The sequence below is a fragment of the Scardinius erythrophthalmus genome (assembly GCF_964197995.2).
Source record: "Scardinius erythrophthalmus genome assembly, chromosome: 7".
Classification (NCBI taxonomy): domain Eukaryota; kingdom Metazoa; phylum Chordata; class Actinopteri; order Cypriniformes; family Leuciscidae; genus Scardinius; species Scardinius erythrophthalmus.
The window spans coordinates 39,093,184-39,113,760 of NC_138227.1; the positions used below are offsets into that span (position 1 = coordinate 39,093,184).

The window sequence follows — 20,577 nt, forward strand, 5'->3', positions numbered from 1 at the left end:
GAACAGAAAACTTTTAATGCTCTCTTTTAATGGTGTTTAATGGTGCTCTCTTTTAACTTTTAATGGTGTTCATTTACACAACAACAGCGTTTTGGTGGCCTGAGAACACAAACTTTGAAATAGGATTTTTGTGTGCCCGCTTCGCCACTGGTAATACAGTGCAATACATTATTATAATATATAATATATATAATATATATATATATATATATATATATATATATATATATATATATATATATATATATATATATATATATATATATATATATATATTTTTTTTTTTTTTTTTTTTTTTTTTTTTAAGGAATAAAGCTATACATTGAACAAACTTTTATACAAGGAACAATGAAACAACCCCAGATAATGAATGTTGACTTATACAACATCATGATTGCCCATGTACAAAAGCACATTAACACAGTCATGTCATCACATTTCTTCAGGGAATGAGCCAAGCATATCAGAAAAAAATGTCCTTGATGCCATGAGAAATGATTTCATATCTGTCGAGTCTAAAAGAAATTTCAAACTATATAGTGAGGAATAAAAAGTTTTGCAAATACCATTAATTTGTTTCAGGTTGCTTTTATCTTTTACAGGAATAAGAAGCACCTACTTTACAGCCGGTGAACCAAAAGCTATTTGATTTGTATAAGAGATTAAGCATCTCCAAAGATCTACATGTGTACATTTTAAGATATCTGATGGCCAAAAAAATAAAAAGGGAATAATAGGTTTAAAATCATGTCTGTGGGCATAAATTATTTGTAAAGCAGTTAAATGTTACATTACATGATCGACACTGGAAATACAGAATAGTTGTCTAATTTCTTTCCTCCCAAAGTGTATTAAAAAGAGTTCAGTAAAATGTATATACTTTATTTAATCTTTGTGTTTGAGTTCGTCATTTTGGATTTAAATGATATAAATCTGTCTCAAACAGTGCATGAACAAGCAAAATGTGTTTTATATGAGCAATTTGTTTGAACATAAAGGCTCAAATAGTTTTAGTAACTTTCTTTCCTGAATTAACCATGTTTTTAACAAACTGAATGGTTCACTTGCCGTCACAGTCCCTTGTGGCCTCCTACTGGTTGAATGATGCAAGTTGCACTGAAGTCAGTCTGTTCGCAATGTTCCCAATGCTGATAGTAGTGAATTTACTGAATGTATGTGCACATTCTTTATTAATCATATGCCAAATATGCTGAAAACAGCTACCTTAATGTCTCGTCACATTGACAATTATTAATTACATAGTCATTATTCACCTAAATTATTCACCTAAAAACAATGATGATTAAGTGTTTGGAGTGTTTCCGTTATGGTTTGTATCAACCAAAAGAGGTACAAGAAAGGGCAACCTGTGAACCGGCATCAGGCACCAGTGTATTCTTTACCGCTGTAACTGTTTTGAAGTCACCATAATGGTGATCAGTGTTCCATTCGCTTGGGATCTTGGACCTTCTGTATTCTTATTTAAATTTCTCATCTAGTCAAGTCAGAAATGTGACAAATAAAAAAAAAACATTTGTAAAAATTATCTTAACTAGAATATGAAATTGATTAGTTAAACTATTCTTAGCATGAAAGTGAAGATTGTATTTTAGCATTAAGCATGAACATTTACCTATTACTTATCTCAAGATCATAATTGTTAGCAGACGGATCTTTCACAATAGTGAAGCAACTGCTGAGATTCATCTTTGAAAGAAGATGTGACTTAATCTTATAAGCATCACCCAATGATGCACAGACATCAATACTTGACACACACAACATGATGTTATATTAACAAAGTTTGGGAGGAACACGTTTAAATGATCTACCCAATCAACACGTCTACCCAATCAGCATGAGAGGAGGCCTATATAGAGCGCTTTACATAGAGGGGGAGAATCTCCTCAACCACTACCAATGTGCAGCTCCACCTGGATGATGCAACGGCAGCCATACTGCGCCAGAACGCCCAACACACACCAGCTTACTGGTGGATGAAGCCTATCAGTATATATGGGGATGATGAGGAGGCCATGATGGACAGAGGCCATTGGGCAAATTTGGCCAGGATGCCGGGGTTAAACTCCTACTCTTTTTTCCAAAGGACATCCTGGGAATTTGAATGACCTCAGAGAGTCAGGACCTCGGTTTAACGTCTCATCCGAAGGACGGATTTATATGTTTTTGGTTATACATAATAATCAAGACAGGAAACAGGAAGACAATGGACAGGAAACAGTGGACAAGAATGAACAAGAATGAATTTCAAAATAAAAGACATGAACTAAGAACACGAGACACAATCTAAACAGACGTGACATGATCACTAGCTTTCAGTTTTAACATGGTATTGTTACTGTGCCTCAAATAAATGGAACAATTTACTTCTTTTAGTCAGCTCTTTTTTATATAGGCCTACCATTGTCTAAAACTGCATACACTCTGATATAATCATCACTGTCACAGAGACGAAAAACAATATTAATACTTAAAATATAACCAATAAATATGGTCTTTTTGCCAATATTAGCTGAATGTGAAACTGAACGTTTCCTCCTGGCAAACACAAGGTTTCTGTGTTTTGAGAAAGAAGCACAGATCTTTCTTTCAATGACTCTGGCGGTTCCTCACCTTCTCCGGTATCGGTCACGTGACCTCAGTTTCAGAGGATCACTGTTGTGAGTCGGTTGAGTTTCCCTGTTTGAACAAAGAGAACTCTGTGAAGTAGATTGAGACCAATTATACAGACAACACTTCAAGTCATTGGGCTTAATAATGAAGTTATTCATTAGGAAACTGGAAATATGAAAACCTGAAAAAATGTAACAGTTTTACAAAAGGGAATTATGTTGACAAATTACAGTATGTAATTATATTTTTTTTATTATATGACAAATTCCTTATAATGTACATGATTTGAAAGTACCTTTGGAAAAAGTCTGTTAAATTAATCAATGTAAATGTAAAATGTAATTGTTAAAGGTATTCTGATCATCTGCTAGTATGCTCTGTAATGTCTGTAATGGGCTATACATAAAACCCTTGTGAAAAAGAAGTACACTTTAGAATTCTTTGAAAAAGAGTGCTTATTACAGAAATAATATACTTAAAAATATACTTATGTGTAAAGTTAATTGCATGCCATTTGCAATTAAATAAAAATGTATTAAAGTTCAAAGCAGTTAGTTGAACTTAAGATTTTTTTTATCCACTTAAGTACTTGTAAGATGTAACTTCATCATTCTTTCTATCTTTGAAATTGTTACATGTCTGTTTGTTTTTGGACTCTATTCTTTGTTTATTTTGTTGTTTCCCGCCATTCATTTGTTCCCATGGTAACCCTCCTCATTAGTTCTTTTGGTTCAGCTGTGTGTCAATCAATTCCTCCCTGTCACCTGTGTATTTAAGTCGTAGTCTTGTACTGTCTAGTTGTCTGTCGTTGTCTTTGTTGGATGGTTGTTTTTGAGTTTCTCTTCCTGTTCACCATATTCACTTCCTTTGTCGTGTGCTTCATTGACACAGCCATTCCATAACAGAAATATGGTTAGCTTTACTGCTAAAGCATTCATGGTAAACTAAAATCTACTTTTTTATTTGCAATTGTATTTTGTGCCAGTGTAGAGTGAATGCTGAGGGAAGGAGATCAGGACGTGACCATGAGCCAACAGCTCGGATATGTCGTGGGCAAGTGCACTATACCATCTGAGCCAACAGTCCAACAGTTTAATGACATTTCTATTGAAACTTGTATGTCATGTATTTAAATACATTTGTAATTACACATTTGTAATGATGAAGTTAATATATTAACTTTAAATGTAATATCAAATAACACAGTCAAGTACTTATGTGCAAGTAGTCAACACACAAAAGATTATCAAAACAATGATTTAAAATGTGTTTGAAAGTAAAACTTTTAATTTGCCATTATTACAAAGTGCACTTTAAAAAAAAGGTAATTAATACAATCAATACAATTATTAAAGTGTAGTCTGAAATCTCATGTAAACTAAACTAAACTAAAGTTGACTTGGTAAAAAGTATTTGATAAAAAATAAGTATTTGGTTTACATATTTCTGCCTGTGAACTTTAACGTTTGTTATGTTTGTGTTATTTTGATAGTATTTTGATAATTACTTGATAAAACTTTTTACTATAACTGTTGCCCTTATTTTCCCATCGCATATTAAATTAATGACCATGTTTACACGCATGTTATGGTTAAAGGGATAGTTCACCCAAAAATGAAAATTAGCCCATGCTTTACTCACCCTGAAGTCATCCTATGTGTATATGACTTTCTTCTTTCAAACGAATACAATCGGAGTTATATTAAAATATGCCAAAGTTGATAATGGGAGTGAATGGCTGTATGTCTTTGGAAGTCCATCAAAGTGCATCTATTCATGATAAAAGTGCTCCACACGTCTCTCGTTAATAAAAGCCTTCTGAAGTGAAGCGATGCGTTTGTGTAAGAAAATTATCCATATTTACTTTAACCCCTGTTGGATTACATTTTTATTAAAAGTTTAATTTAGTTTTTCCACTGCAATAGTATATAAACTGATAAAGTTTAGTAGACTGATTTCAGATGATTATTGAGTCTCCAGCAAAGAGTCTCCTTTCCTGCCAGACTTGTTTTCTCTATTGTGTTTTAAATAAGTCAGATCACTTGATTCTCACCTTTCGGAGCCCAGACGTTGAGTCGTTAGGTTGATTGACTTTCACCTATTGTCTTTAATGGCTCTGGGATGGCTTTTGGAATTGGAGTTCCTGGCCAGTATCAGCATGTGAATAGTTATGCTGATTCAATTGGACTCAGAGTAGGGTGTGTTCCCACTTCATTTGCATGCTTTATTCAGAGTTCCCGCCTCTATGTAATCCCTCCCCCTTGGAATGTATATAGCTACAATGTATAATGTTTTAGTTAGATCATGTTGGAAGTTTCTACAGCCGTGTACAGAGGAGTTCTCAATAAAGAATAACTTCCGTTGAACGCGATCCCGACTGTCTCCTGGTCTCTGCTTTGAAGAAAGAAAAACTTTACAACACCCCTTAACTGTCACCCTCCTTTTTGATAATGGATATTAAAATGCACTATTCAAACTTAAATGGTTGTAATTCTAAATTTGGTCTTGTCTTAAAATAAAACACTAAAACACTTGTCTTAAAATAAAACATGAAAAAGTTATGGAAGTTTAAATTTACAGTAAATAAAATATATTGTACTTAATATTTTTTCTTTTATATAAAATATATATTTTACAAAATATTTTTTACTCTAAAATAACTATAAAATCAAAGCCATATATCAAAGTTGATATCACAAAAATTGAAGTTCCCATGAAATTTTGTTTAGGCGTAATACCAAAAATAGCCACCGGGTGACATACATTCCATTGAATTGAATTGTATGCATTCTGCCGTAACAAATGAATACATTCCTGTCCAAATATCACTTCTGTCACAAAATATGGAACCTTGAGACTCAGACCTTTCTGACACAATGTGTTTTGTCAAGATTAGAAAAGGTTTTGATCATAAATGATGAAACATGATGACGCCCAAAAGGTAAAAGATATTTTTTTTAGACTACAATTTCTATGGTAACGCAACGTCCAATTTCAAAACAGTTTTCACAGGATGAATTCTGAGTTCGTAAGCTTTCAAATGATACCTAATTTATGATAACTACTAAAATATGTGATGTAATAAAAAAGGCGATAAAAAAGATATTATATTTTAGAGGATAATATATATTAAACTTTTTAGAGGATAATATTATTTTATAATTTTTTATTGACAAATACTAGATTATATGTTTTATTATGAACTTTTAGCATGAAAACCAAAGTTTCAATTATTAAAAGTGTGTGACAAACGTCAGAACTCCTGTAATGATGTAGATTTTTTTGAGGTGCACTCTTGTCAAAAATTCATCTATTACTTTTCCTACATAATTTGTAACAAAAAACAGTGCTAAAATATCTATTTAGGAGTCTTAGACCTTTCCAACGATATATAGTTTGTCATGATTAGATTAGGATTTAATTGTAATATGGTGAAGTAAACATAGGCATCCCGCTAGCGGGACAGTGACAGTCAAGGGGTTTAAAGGGTTAGTTCACCCAAAAATGAAAATTCTGTCAGTAATTACTCACCCTCATGTTGTTCCAACCCCGTAAGACTTTCGTTCATCTTCGGAACACAATTATGACCGCCGCTAGCATAGCTAGCGAAAGCGGTCATATAGGGATTGTCAAAGTTTTTTTTTTTTTTTTTTTTCGTCATCTACTGAATTTTTCGTCAACGATACCAGGGACACCGAAACACCGGGGAACATGACATTTGGTGGGCATGTAGCCCTACTAGACTTTTACGGAAAAATTTCGTTTGGTCCCCGGGGGCCACTCCCCCCCCGTGCTGGGCCCCCCCAAACCCAAAAAATGCAGTTTTTCCTAAATAAATACCTGAACCGTGGCACCGAGGATGAAGAAATTTTTATGGTATGTTGCTCTTAAGGGCCCACATCAACCTAGACCATAATCACTCATTTGTGATTTGCGCCCCTTCCCATAAAAAATGAAAATGCAATATTATTCTGCTTTAATCGCCCCTATCTTCAGTGGAGATGTTCAGAACTGCACCATATTTCATGTGTATGATTAACTTGACATCCTCTGGGGGTATGCTAAGTTTCGTAGAATTTCATACATGGAGGGGTATAAAATAAATTCATTTATGTGCACATTTAGTGACTGTACACTCATCGGCCTGTAGATGGTGCTGTTGAGCGAAGGGTTGCTGGTTTAGGATGATACTGTCACACACACTCATGCAGGAATACAAACAAACGCAAGCATGCACACACACTGACATCCACACGCACAGACACACATCCATACACACACATACAAATCCACATGCACAGACACACACACACAAACACACACGCGTTGTTAAAATTCAATCAACTCTGTGAATTATTAAACAAACTGCCGATGTAGCATGAAAAAGACTTGCTTGAACACAATAAGTGTGTTTTTGAAACTCATTTTTGTAATACATTATGTAGGGAAAACCACTGTTATGGATGTGACGTTTTCACATTATGGATGTTAAGTGTCTAAACTAATGACTTTTGATATAAAACTTAAATAGTAATGGCAAATAATTACAAAACTATAAATTATCCATGATCCACAGGAATACTCCAGACAGTCTTTTAAAATATACAACTTATATACATAAACACGCAATACAGCCAAATTGCTCCACGTCATTTATTTTTGTGGAAAGCCAGTGCAGGCCTGAGCGGCGGTCATATTTTGTACCGCCATGCGGTACATCTAGTTTAAGATATTTTTGATGAAATCTGAGAGCTGGCTCACTCCTCCTGCAGGCTTATGGACATGTTAACTTGCTGGCCCAGAAAATTTATTAAAGACATTGTTAATATAGTCCAAGTGACTCCAGTGGCTCAATCTTAAGTTTATAAAGCGTCGAGAATACTTTTTGTGCGCAAAAACAAACAAAAATAACGACTTTATTCCACTTTTCATTTCCTTCTCTCTGGACCTCGATTCTTTTTACGTAGTGTTTAAGCGTAGCGCGTCTGTGTTGCACGTCACCACGTAGGCTCACTATTGGGCGACTCTGGTCATGTGTGATACGTGGTGACGTGAAACACAGACGCGCTACGCTATTACACTACGTAAAAAAAACTCGAGGTCCAGAGTGAAGGAAATGAAAAGTGGAATAAAGTCGTTATTTTTGTTTGTTTTTGCGCACAAAAAGTATTCTCGTCGCTTTATAAACTTAAGATTGAGCCACTGGAGTCACTTGGACTATATTAACAATGTCTTTAAAACATTTTCTGGGCCAGCAAGTTAACGTGTCCATAAGCCTGCAGGAGGATTATTATCCAGCTCTCAGATTTCATCAAAAATATCTTAAATTGTGTTCCGAAGATGAACGAAAGTCTTACGGGGTTGGGTACAACATGAGGGTGAGTAATTACTGACAGAATTTTCATTTTTGGGTGAACTAACCCTTTAAGCCTTAATTCCACAAAAAGACGTCCACATGCTCCACAGATGTTGGAATGACCCTGCAGCCAGCATATTTCCAAATTAAAGAAATACTACCGTTTGTTTAATCATGTTAGTAACTCAGCAAGTAATTTATTAAAATAACTAATTCTCATTCATTTCTGCACACAGCATGGCATAGTGATTTGCAAAATGTAGACCATTAGACTTTAAAAGTGCTTTCAGACATGGGATAATGAAAAACACACTACAGTTAGTATGCTTTCAGCTGTCTGTTGCCTAAATAGATGTGTGTGTGTGTGCGTGTGTGTGTGTGTGTGTGTGTGTGTGTGTGTGTGTGTGTGTGTATGTATGTGTGTTCATATAAATTAGTTTGCCATGTATCTTCACAAATCTTGCTTTTTGTATAGTTCATACATACACAAATAAGTAGATTGTGCCATCCATAGCATTTTAATTATTAAATAAACATCGGGGGGAAGAACCCCTATTAATGGTATTAATGTTATGAATGTAGGTAATTTAGCCTGCATGCTGGTCTTAACTGAGCTGACACTGATCCTGTGTTTATAGAAACAGGTGACTTACCCTGGTAAAGTGATATGCTTGATGTATGCGTCATTCATATAAGTCCCTGTTCAATATTTCCAGTTGCCGCAGTTAAAAGCTGCTAAAACTGGTTCTCAATCAAGTATTTATTTTAATTACAATTAATGCTGGTCAACGATTAATCGTGATTAATCACATCCAAAATAAAAGTTTGTGTTTACATAATATATGTGTGTACTGTGTATAATTATTGTATATATAAATACACACACATGCATGTTTATAATTAAGAAAAATGTGTTATTTATATATAAAATATTTATATATGATATAAATTATGTATAAATATGTATACAGTACATACATGCAAATATTTCTTAAATATATACATGCGATTAATCGTTGCCCAGCACTAATTACAATACATCACTCAACAGAATTAATAAAGATGGTTTCTGACTAAGTATTCTGTATCCATTTTTATTTGCATTGTTTTTTATTTTATTTTTATAATGAAGATAACTTCAGCTAGATAATTAACCTCTGACAAGAGTATTTGTTTAACTACTGCCAATGTATTCTGTCTCTTACTTGCCACCATCTGCCACCTACAGCTGTAAGGTGATCTGTTGATGATTTCATGGTGTGTATTTGGCTTTGTTGCTAACTGGAGGTAACATGGCCCTGTGGCTCGAGTTTCAGGTTTTCTCAAGTCATCATGATTATAAAGGAACAGACAGTGAGTTGAATCCAAGCATCCATACTGCAATATTCAAAATTCATCATGGGTTGATGTATTTATTTATTGTTGTACTGGAACAGAAAGGTACAATGTTAATGTTCCTGATCAACAATACACTATACAGCCGCTTACACAGATTACACACTTTGGACAAAAATGACCGTGCTCAGATCCTCGGCTGTTCTTCTCTCAATACTCAAATAGTCACACTCTCACCTATTCCAGCCCTCCTCCCACAGTTCTGGGTCACGGTAGCCCACTTAAACGATCCTAGAGCCAGTTTTTAGTTCAGTTTAGTTATTTTAATTTTTCTAATACAAATTGAAGTGGCAGCAAGTGTTTATCAAACAATGATACATGTAAAAGAGTATCTGCTTCTCAAATTCCATTTCTACAGCTTGATGAAAAACATTGTATAAATAATAAAGAAATGCACATTACAATTCGAATCATGTAAAGATTACAACATGCAACATACTCATTAAAACTTGGACATTTACCTGTGTCTAGTTGAGGAAAAAGGACAATGACAAGCTTAAATTCTCCAACATAGTAAACACACAGTCAACTTGTCTGTGCCAAAAATCTTAGTGCAACTAGTCCTACAAAACTAAAAGAAATGGCCAATAAATAAAAAGTCAGCTTTATACACCTCAGGTAACTGAAAATCATGCTTTGTTGAGAATTCGGTCGAGAGGAACAGTCCGAGTTTACATTTTCATAGCAATTACCAAAGGTTATTTTCACACGGTCAGCGTTTGAGTTCTTATATTCTGAACAGCCAAAACCGCACTGACATAGAGACCAAAAACATCAAACAACTTCCTCAGACATGTTCCCCCGTGACATTTTTCCACTTTTCTCCAGAAAAGATGATGTCCATATATTGAGCTGTTGGTTTCACACATAGTCTCTTCTGTCATACCCTCTTCCACCCGTTGAGCGAGACGCAGGATACGGCATTCGAGACTGGCTGTATTTCTTCTCCTGTGGAGGACAGGAGCAGCAGAGCAAGGAGCCCCCCATGATCAAGAGCACAGATGCTGCCCAGCCGATGTACAGCGCAGCTCCCAGCTCCCGTCTCTGGGCATCGGGCAGCAAAGGGTTGTAGAAATCCCTGATGATACTGTTGGCAGACCAGGACACAGGAATCAGCTGCATAAGCCCAGCCACGATGAAGAGCACCCCTCCGAAGATCATCACTTTAGCTTTGGACGACTCATCCTCAATGCAGTTGGTGCACTTTGCTCCTCCGATGGACACCAGCACAGCCAGGACGGTCAGAAGGATGGATATCACGGTCAAGGCTCGAGCTGCCTGGAGGTCCTGAGAGAGGGCCAGCATGGATTCATAGACTTTACACTGCATCTGTCCCGTGCTCTGAACCACACAGCTCATCCACATACCATCCCAGATGATCTGAGCCGTCACAATGTTTGAGCCGATAAAGGCTGTGACCCTCCACATGGGAAGAGCACAAGACACAATGGCCAAGAGCCAGCCCAGTACACATGACACCATCCCTATGAGCTCCAGTCCTAAAGACATGACTTCTTAAAGATCTGTGACTGCTACATGCAATGCCAGAGCGTTCAGGAACCGAGCAAGCAGCTAGAGCAGATACAAGCCTAATTTGAGCTAATGCCTCAGAGCAAATGGAGCGCATCTGTGACAAAACAAGTGTCCTTTATACCCCAGATCAGGTAGAGAGGAGGAGTCTGTTAGGATGAAGACATTACACAGAGGAAGGGCTTAGTCACACCAGAACTAAAACTGCTCTCCATTCTTGGAAAGTATTGGGAATTAAAAACAAATTTTTTTTTTTGCCCATCAATGGAGACTCTGTAATGTTTGTCCACATAAATTTTTTTAAAGGTAGAGACAAAATGTACATTTGAAGGTATTGTTTTGAAAGGATGAGCACATTTTCTGTAATGCAAAGGCTTCCGTGAATAGCTATTGTCATTCATAATAGTAATTCCTTCCGATGGATTTGGTAACATTTGAGTCATTACTAGTGGGTTACCATGATCTTCACTTTAGAATACTGATCCAAATAATCAGTAACTCGGTAACACTAAGTGTGGAGTCTAATTAACAAGAGCAAATTCGGTTACACTTTAGTTTAGAGTCTAAACAGCGTGTTGAATATAATACTTTGCTTCTTGTTTACAATTCACAGCATAACCTGCTCCTTCATACTTATCTTACCTACTTTTAACATACTGTATACTCCCTCTCAAACTCTTAGATCATCATCTACACTCTCCTTAGTTCTTCCTTGCATGCGTTTGGCTTCTATGGGATCTTGAGCTTTTAGCTACTCTGCTCCTCATCTGTGGAAATTACTTCCACAGGACATTCACAATAGTGACTCTCTCCTTCAATTTTAAAATCTCATTTGAAAACTTATCTTTTTAGGCAGGTACACTGGTGATATTGTATATGTATTGGTTGTAAAGCTTTTTGGAAAGTTTTTTTTGTTGTTGTTGTTGTTGTTGTTGTTGCTTTTTTTGCTTAAAGGTACAATATGTAAGAATTTTGTATCAAAATATCCAAAAAACACTTGCACAGTGTTATATATTTCTTTCAATTGTGTTGCTTACGTTATCCTAAATGTTTCCAAGAATTTGTAAATTCAGAGAAAATCACAATTTTAAATAGTGCCCGTCCCTTGTCACTTGTCGTCTGTCAATGACGTAATATCCACATATCCCTGGTTTCCGCTTGTACTGCCATAGTAACCATGGTGACAGCCGTGGACAACTGCGTAACGTCTAGCGGCACACTGTTGTTGTTTTTTCAAACATTATGGACCATGGAAAGCAGGCATTGGGACAAAAGGAGAAATAAAACGGGGATCAATATCAGCGTGGCGTTTTCGAGATGCCGAGAGCTCTGTGTCCGCGACTAACTTGGACTTGATTGAGACACTCTTGCATGTAACGTTACTTTATTAGACAGGTGAGCAAATGTACATAAAACAAATCAATATTATATAGCTCAACATGAAATGCTAGGGTATGATCAGTATGTTTTTCTAGTCTCATACAGCCAACAAACTAACACATAGAATAACATTATAACTTTCAACACACTCAAATGCAGTTTAGTATGATAGTGTAGACCAAGTGAAACAGCGCTGTGTTACCTCACAATTTTAATTTGTTACATAAACTGACCAGTTTAAGTATTAATTCAGCACTTGTAGTTCGGTAGAATGAAATGTCCTCATTCCTTTATATCCGCCGGACTTGCGTGTGGTGCTGATATCTGTCTTGCTCAGTTGGGGATATTAAATTTAACATTTAATTTAATATTCAACAATATTATAATATTGTATTATAATAATATTGATCTGCCTGCATTGATACTATTATACAAGAACTGAACTGAGGTGGACCATGACATCATGGTTTACTCCACATATATTATATTATATTATTATATATATAAGTTCAGATGCAAAAGCCTCTAAGTGCCATCTGAAATTTTCTTCTAGAATGATCATTTTTATCAAGCTTGTATATTTAAGTTCAGTAATTTCACTTAAACAGCAATGAAAATTACCTATTAATTGTCATTTAAGTGTTTGCATTCTCAAGCCACCAGTAACTGTTGTTGTGCGAATGAGCAGGCTGGAGCGCATTAATGGTTTCCTGTTAGAACAGTGTCATATTAGCAGCCCCTAAGTTAATAACTAATGATCTTTGCAACAGAAGTGAATCGATCAAAACTATCTTTAGCTGGACAATAACTTTATCCTAGAGCTGTTGTAAAGCCAAAAAAATCCGTTTTTTATTTTTTTATTTCCTATTATCACTGTAAAGCTGCTTCGAAACATATTGTCCATATTGTTAAAAATTCAGACTTGGGAACTTCTCTCACTGGAACAGATTTGGGAACTTCTCTCACTGGAACGGACTCGGGAACTTCTCTCACTAGAACGGATTTGGGAACTTCTCTCACTGGAACGGATTTGGACTCGGGAACTTTCCTCACTGGAATGGACTCGGGAAGTTCTCTCACTGGAACAATTCGGGAACTCTCACTGCAACAGATTCGGGAAGTTCTCTCACTGGAACAGATTCGGGAACTTCTCTCACTGGAACGGATTCAGGAACTTCTCTTACTGGAACGGATTTGGGAACTTCTCTCACTGGAACGGATTTGGACTCGGGAACTTCTCTCACTGGAATGGACTCGGGAACTTCTCTCACTGGAATGGATTCAGGAACTTCTCTCACTGGAACGGATTCGGGAACTTCTCTCACTGGGACGGATTCAGGAACTTCTCTCATTGGAACGGATTCGGACTTGGGAACTTCTCTCACTGTAACGGACTCGGGAACTTCTCTCACTGGAACAGACTCAGGAACTTCTCTCACTGGAACGGATTCGGGAACTTCTCTCACTGGAATGGACTCGGGAACTTCTCTCACTGGAACAGATTCGGGAACTTCTCTCACTGGAACGGACTCAGGTCTCAGGAACTTCTCTCACTGGAACAGATTAGGGAACTTCTCTCACTGGAACGGATTCGGAAACTTCTCTCACTGGAATGGACTCGGGAACTTCTCTCACTGGAACGGACTCGGGAACTTCTCTCACTGGAACGGACTCGGGTCTCGGGAACTTCTCTCACTGGAACAGATTAGGGAACTTCTCTCACTGGAACGGATTTGGGAACTTCTCTCACTGGAACGGATTCGGACTCGGGAACTTCTTTCACTGGAATGGACTCGGGAACTTCTCTCATTGGAATGGATTCGGGAACTTCTCTCACCGGAATGGATTTGGGAACTTCTCTCACTGGAACGGATTCGGAAACTTCTCTCATTGGAACGGATTCAGACTTGGGAACTTCTCTCACTGTAACGGACTCGGGAACTTCAGTCATTGGAACGGATTCGGAAACTTCTCTCACTGGAATGGACTCGGGAACTCTCACTGGAACAGATTCGGGAAGTTCTCTCACTGGAACGGATTCAGGAACTTCTCTCACTGGAACGGATTTGGGAACTTCTCTCACTGGAACAGATTCGGGAACTTCTCTCACTGGAATGGACTCGGGAACTTCTCTCACTGGAACGGATTTGGGAACTTCTCTCACTGGAACAGATTCGGGAACTTCTCTCACTGGAACGGATTCGGGAACTTCTCTCACTGGAACGGACTCGGGAACTTCTCTCACTGGAACGGACTCGGGAACTTCTCTCACTGGAACAGATTAGGGAACTTCTCTCACTGGAACGGATTCGGGAACTTCTCTCACTGGAATGGACTCGGGAACTCTCACTGGAACAGATTCGGGAACTTCTCTCACTGGAACGGACTTGGGAACTTCTCTCACTGGAACGGATTCGGGAACTTCTCTCACCGGAACAGATTCGGGAACTTCTCTTACTGGAACGGATTCGGGAACTTCTCTCACTGGAACGGACTCGGGAACTTCTCTCACTGGAACGGACTTGGGAACTTCTCTCACTTGAACAGATTAGGGAACTTCTCTCACTGGAACGGATTCGGGAACTTCTCTCACTGGAACGGATTCGGACTCGGGAACTTCTCTCACTGGAATGGACTCGGGAACTTCTCTCACTGGAATGGATTCGGGAACTTCTCTCACCGGAATGGATTCGGGAACTTCTCTCACTGGAACGGATTCGGGAACTTCTCTCATTGGAACGGATTCAGACTTGGGAACTTCTCTTACTGTAACGGACTCGGGAACTTCAGTCATTGGAACGGATTCGGGAACTTCTCTCACTGTAACGGACTCGGGAACTTCAGTCATTGGTACGGACTCGGCAACTTCTCTCACTGGAACAGATTCAGGAACTTCTCTCACTGGAACGGACTCGGGTCTTGGGAACTTCTCTCACTGGAATGGACTCGGGAACTTCTCTCACTGGAACGGACTCGGGAACTTCTCTCACTGGAAAGGACTCGGGAAATTTTCTCACTGGAACAGATTCAGGAACTTCTCTCACTGGAACGGACTTGGGTCTCGGGAACTTCTCTCACTGGAACGGACTCGGGAACTTCTCTCACTGGAATGGACTCGGGAAATTCTCTCACTGGAACAGATTCGGGAACTTCTCTCACTGGAACGGACTCGGGTCTCGGGAACTTCTCTCACGGGAACAGATTAGGGAACTTCTCTCACTGGAACGGATTCGGGAACTTCTCTCACTGGAACGGATTCGGGAACTTCTTTCACTGGAACAGATTTGGGAACCTCTTTCACTGTAACGGACTCGGGTCTCGGGAACTTCTCTCACTGGAATGGATTCGGGAACTTATCTCACTGGAATGGATTCGGGAACTTATCTCACTGGAACAGACTCAAGAACTTCTCTCACTGGAACGGACTCGGGAACTTCTCTAACTAGAATGGACTCGGGAACTTCTCTCACTGGAAAGGACTCGGGAACTTCTCTCACTGGAACGGATTCGGGAACTTCTCTTACTGGAACGGATTCGGGAACTTCTCTTACTGGAACGGATTCAGGAATTTCTCTCACTGGAACACATTCGGACTCGGGAACTTCTCTCACTGGAAAGGACTCGGGAACTTCTCTCACTGGAAAAGACTTGGGAACTTCTCTCACTGGAACGGACTGGGGACTCGGGAACTCCTCTCAATGGAATGGACTCGGGAACTTCTCTCACTGGAACGGACTTGGGAACTTCTCTCACTGGAACAGACTCGGGAACTTCTCTCACTGGAACGGACTCGGGAACTTCTCTCACTGGAACGGACTCGGGAACTTCTCTCACTGGAATGGACTCGGGAACTTCTCTCACTGGAATGGATTCGGGAACTTTTAATATACTATTAATATATTAATATACATATAGGCAAAAAAAAAAAAAAAAAAAAAAGCACACACACACAAAAGGTATCTTCAATATATTCACTTTAGATAGGTTTCTCATGACACAGTAGTTGCACGCTCATGTTGACTTGGTTTACAAGAAAAGACTTTGAGTCCGGCCTCCCGGCCTCCGGGTAATGACCCACTCAATATATCTGTAAACTTTAAAATACACATAAACATTCATTTTTCATTTGTGTTATATTAATCCCATATCAAAATGCTAAACACATAAGGCACAATATCATAAATGACTACTCCTTTCTCTCTCTTTGCCAGTTCAGTCTACAAACAACATAAACAGTTTTGACAGAATTTTAGAAGTGAAACTGTTACGGAACGTAGACTCGGAACAACAAGAAGATGGAGTTAATGGAAAGTTTTATTCACAGCTTTGAGCAAACTGGCAAACTGGTGAGTATAAAATTCAATAAAGACTTTGGAGGAAGGGCAATGAATGATAACTTTACTTCCCTTTTGTTACAGTTACAGGAGATTGTGGATGGGAAGATAAATGAGAGGTGCAGCAGTGAGTATGCTGTAATTCCTCAGGGGGGGGGCAGACAGAAGACACTGGATACATGCTGGAGATAGACGCCAGAGATAAGGTAAGTAGTCCACTACGTATAAACAAGGCTGGACAATCAGGGGAGATGAGGTGTGTGCTTTGTGTTGATGATGATGGTGATGAGTAACAGGTACAGGTGATAATCTAAAGAGTGCAGGTGAGAGCCAGGGAGGATTATTTGAACTGTTGTGCAGAAGTGACAGGTGAAATTGTGACAGAAACCCAATGCTTAAATACCCAGTTCCTAAAATAGTCTAATTCAGTATGCTGAATTACCTACTTTTCAGAAATTACTGTCAAGTCAAGTCAAGTCAAGGTTAATTATATAGCGCTTTTCACAACATAGGTTGTATCAAAGCAGCTTCACAGTAATAAATTAAAACAATACATCAATGTTTGTTTCTAGTGCAACATCCACGTTTGGTAATGCTGATCAATAGTATCGTTGATTGATTAATTAAATTAAATATCCCCAAATATCCCCAACTGAGCAAGCCAAAGGCAACAGTGGCAAGGAACCGAAAAACTCCATCAGGTGACCTAATGGAGAAAAAAAAAACTTGGGAGAACCCGGGCTCAGTCGGGGGCCAGTTCTCCTCTGGCGTTTATGAACTAGAGGTCGGATTTAACTGTAAGATTAAAAGTATTATATGAATGCCTGGTTGAAGAGATGCGTCTTTAATCTAGTTTTAAACTGGGAGAGAGAGTCTGAGCAACGATCAGTATCAGGAAGACTATTCCAGAGTTTTGGAGGTAAATGTGAAAATGCTCTCCCTCCTTTGGTGGATCTGGATATCCTAGGTATGACCAAAAGCCTCGAATTTAGTGACCTTAAAGAGTGCGATGGATTATAGGGCGATAGAAGATCGGTTAAATAGACTGGAGCTAAGCCGTTTAGGGCTTTATAAGTCAGTAGCAATACCTTGTAATTAATATGGAACTTTATAGGTAACCAATGTAGTGATGATAAAATTGGTGTTATATGATCATATTTTCTTGATCTAGTTAGAACTCTGGCGGCGGCATTTTGGACTAACTGTAGCTTATTTATTGAGGATGCAGGACAACCGGCTAATAAAGCATTACAGTAATCTAGTCTCGAAGTCATGAACGCATGAACTAACTTTTCTGCATCAGAAACTGATAGCATGTTACGTAGCTTAGCAATGTTTCTAAGGTGGAAAAAGGCTGTTTTTGTAACATATGAAATATGATTTTCAAAAGACAGATTGCTGTCTAATATAACACCCAGGTCTTTTACTGTAGAGGATGAAGAGGATGAACAGGACATCCTACTATGTTAAAGTTGTATTGTGAGAGGTTTTGAGGGTGGTTTTTTGAACCGATGATTAGTACCTCTGTCTTGTCTGGATTTAATAAAAAAAAAATTGCGCGTCATCCAATCTTTTATATCTTTAACACACTCTGTCAATTTGGATAATTTAGCGTTTTCATCTGGCCGTGATGAAATATAGATTTGAGTGTCATCAGCATAACAATGGAAACTAATTCCATGTTTCCTTATAATATTTCCAAGTGGCAGCATATATACTGAAAATAACAGAGGGCCTAACACAGATCCCTGCGGCACTCCATAGTTTACTGGAGTTATGATGGATTTTTCTCCATTTCAATAAACAAAATGGTAGCGGTCTGATAAATACGATCTAAACCAGCTTAATGCTTGTCCTTGAACACCAGTATAATTTTGTAGTCGATCTAAGAGTATTGTATGATCTATAGTATCGAACGCAGCACTAAGATCAAGTAAAACTAATATTGAGATACAGCCTTGGTCAGAAGCTAAAAGTAAATCATTTGTGATTTTAACAAGCGCAGTTTCAGTGCTATGGTGCGGCCTAAATTCAGACTGAAACTTTTCATAGGTGTCATTTTCTTGCAAGAAAGAGCACAGTTGAGCGGACACAACTTTTTCTAGTATTTTAGACATAAAAGTTAGATTTGAAATGGGTCTATAATTTGCTCGATTATTTGGATCTAATTGTGGTTTCTTAATGAGAAGTTTTATAACTGCCAGTTTAAATGTTCTTGGAACATAACCTAAAGATAAAGACGAGTTAATAATATTGAGGAGAGGCTCTTCCACTATAGGTAACACTTCTTTCAATAGTTTAGTTGGTATAGGATCTAGTAAACATGTTGTTGTTTTAGATGAAGTGATAAGTTTATTTAACTCTTTTTGTTCTATAGTTGTAAAGCACTGTAATTGTTCTTGCGGGGTGATAATTGAGGCTGAATTATAAGGCGCGATTGAGAATTGAATGTTTACAATTGTGGTTCTGATGTTTTCTATTTTCTCAGTGAAGAACTTCATGAAATCATTACTACTAAACTGTAACGGAATATTTTGTTCAGGAGACATCTGTTTATTTGTTAGTCTAGCCACGGTGTTAAATAAGAACCTAGGATTGTTTTGGTTGTTTTCTATTAGTTTGCGGAGATGCTCAGCCCTGGCCTCTTTTAGGGCCTTTTTATAACGTGACATACTGTCTTTCTATGCGATTCTAAAGACCTCTAGGTTATTTTTTTTCCATTTATGCTCTAAATTACGGGTTTCTCTCTTTAGAACATGCGTAGTATTGTTGTACCATGGTGCTTTACTTTTCTCTCTGACATTTTTTAATCTAATGGGTGCAACAATATCCAATGTTCCAGAGAGAATGGTGCTCATAGTGCTAGTTAATTCCTCAAGTTCATCTGTTTGTTTGGGTTCACTGAGCAGCTGAGACAGATCAGATAAGCTATTTGAAAAATTATCTATGGTGGATGGAAGGATTGTTCTGCCTAATCGATAACGCGGCGCAGCATGATATATTACAGGAGTACGTAATATGCAAGTTACCATGTAATGGTCAGTGACATCGTCACTTTGTGGAATGATATCTATATCGGTTGGATCGGTTCCATGTGATATAATTAAATCGAGTGTATGATTAAAACGATGAGTTGGTCCGGTAACGTTTTGCTTGACCCCAAAGGAGTTTAATAAATCTGTAAACGCAGCCCCTAGCGCATCATTTGAATTATCTACGTGGATATTAAAGTCTCCAGCAATTAATGCTTTTTCGAAATTAACTAATAGGTCTGAGAGAAAATCTGCAAACTCTTTTAGGAAATCAGCGTAAGGCCCAGGCGGTCTATATACGGTAGCCAAGGCTAGAGATAAAAGGGGTGTTTTTCTAACATCTAAGAGCGTAACATTTAGTACAAGTACTTCAAACGAAATAAACTTATAGCCCGTTTTCTGAGTAACATTGAGAATATCTCTATAGATTGTTGCAACACCGCCGCCACGACCAATCAGACGGGGCTCATGCTTATAGGAGTATCCTGATGGAGTAGACTCATTTAGACCGAAATAATCATTTGGTTTAAGCCAGGTTTCAGTAAGGCAAAGTACATCGAAGCTATTATCTGTGACAATTTCATTTACAATAACTGCCTTAGGTGTGAGTGATCTAATGTTTAGAAGACCTAGCTTTAGAAATTGTTTTTGATTACTAATAGCAACATTTTCTGGTTTAATAACAATTAGATTTTTTCTAGATCCTGCAGTAGATTTATTATTTGATCTCACTAAACGAGGAATAGACACAGTTTCTATGCAATGTTCAACACTATTTATATCAGTTAAATTGGTGCAGCAGAGACTATGATTTGGACTTTTGGTTACTAGTCAAAAGGTACTGTGTGGCGACTAGGTCTTCGTCTACATAAATCAGCGCCAAACAGACTCAATAAGGTGTCACCTGAGCCTGGCG

The 20,577-nt window shown here is 37.9% G+C and overlaps 1 protein-coding gene across 1 annotated transcript; it reads right to left on the reverse strand.

Annotated features, from left to right (window-relative positions):
• Positions 1-10,246: 10,246 nt before the first annotated feature.
• LOC308693547 (claudin-3-like) lies at positions 10,247-10,894 on the reverse strand (the record flags this gene model as incomplete). The annotated part of the gene is made up of 1 exon (XM_081370491.1): positions 10,247-10,894. The coding sequence occupies one exon, from the start codon at positions 10,892-10,894 to the stop codon at positions 10,247-10,249; it is 648 nt and encodes a 215-aa protein (XP_081226617.1).
• Positions 10,895-20,577: the final 9,683 nt, after the last annotated feature.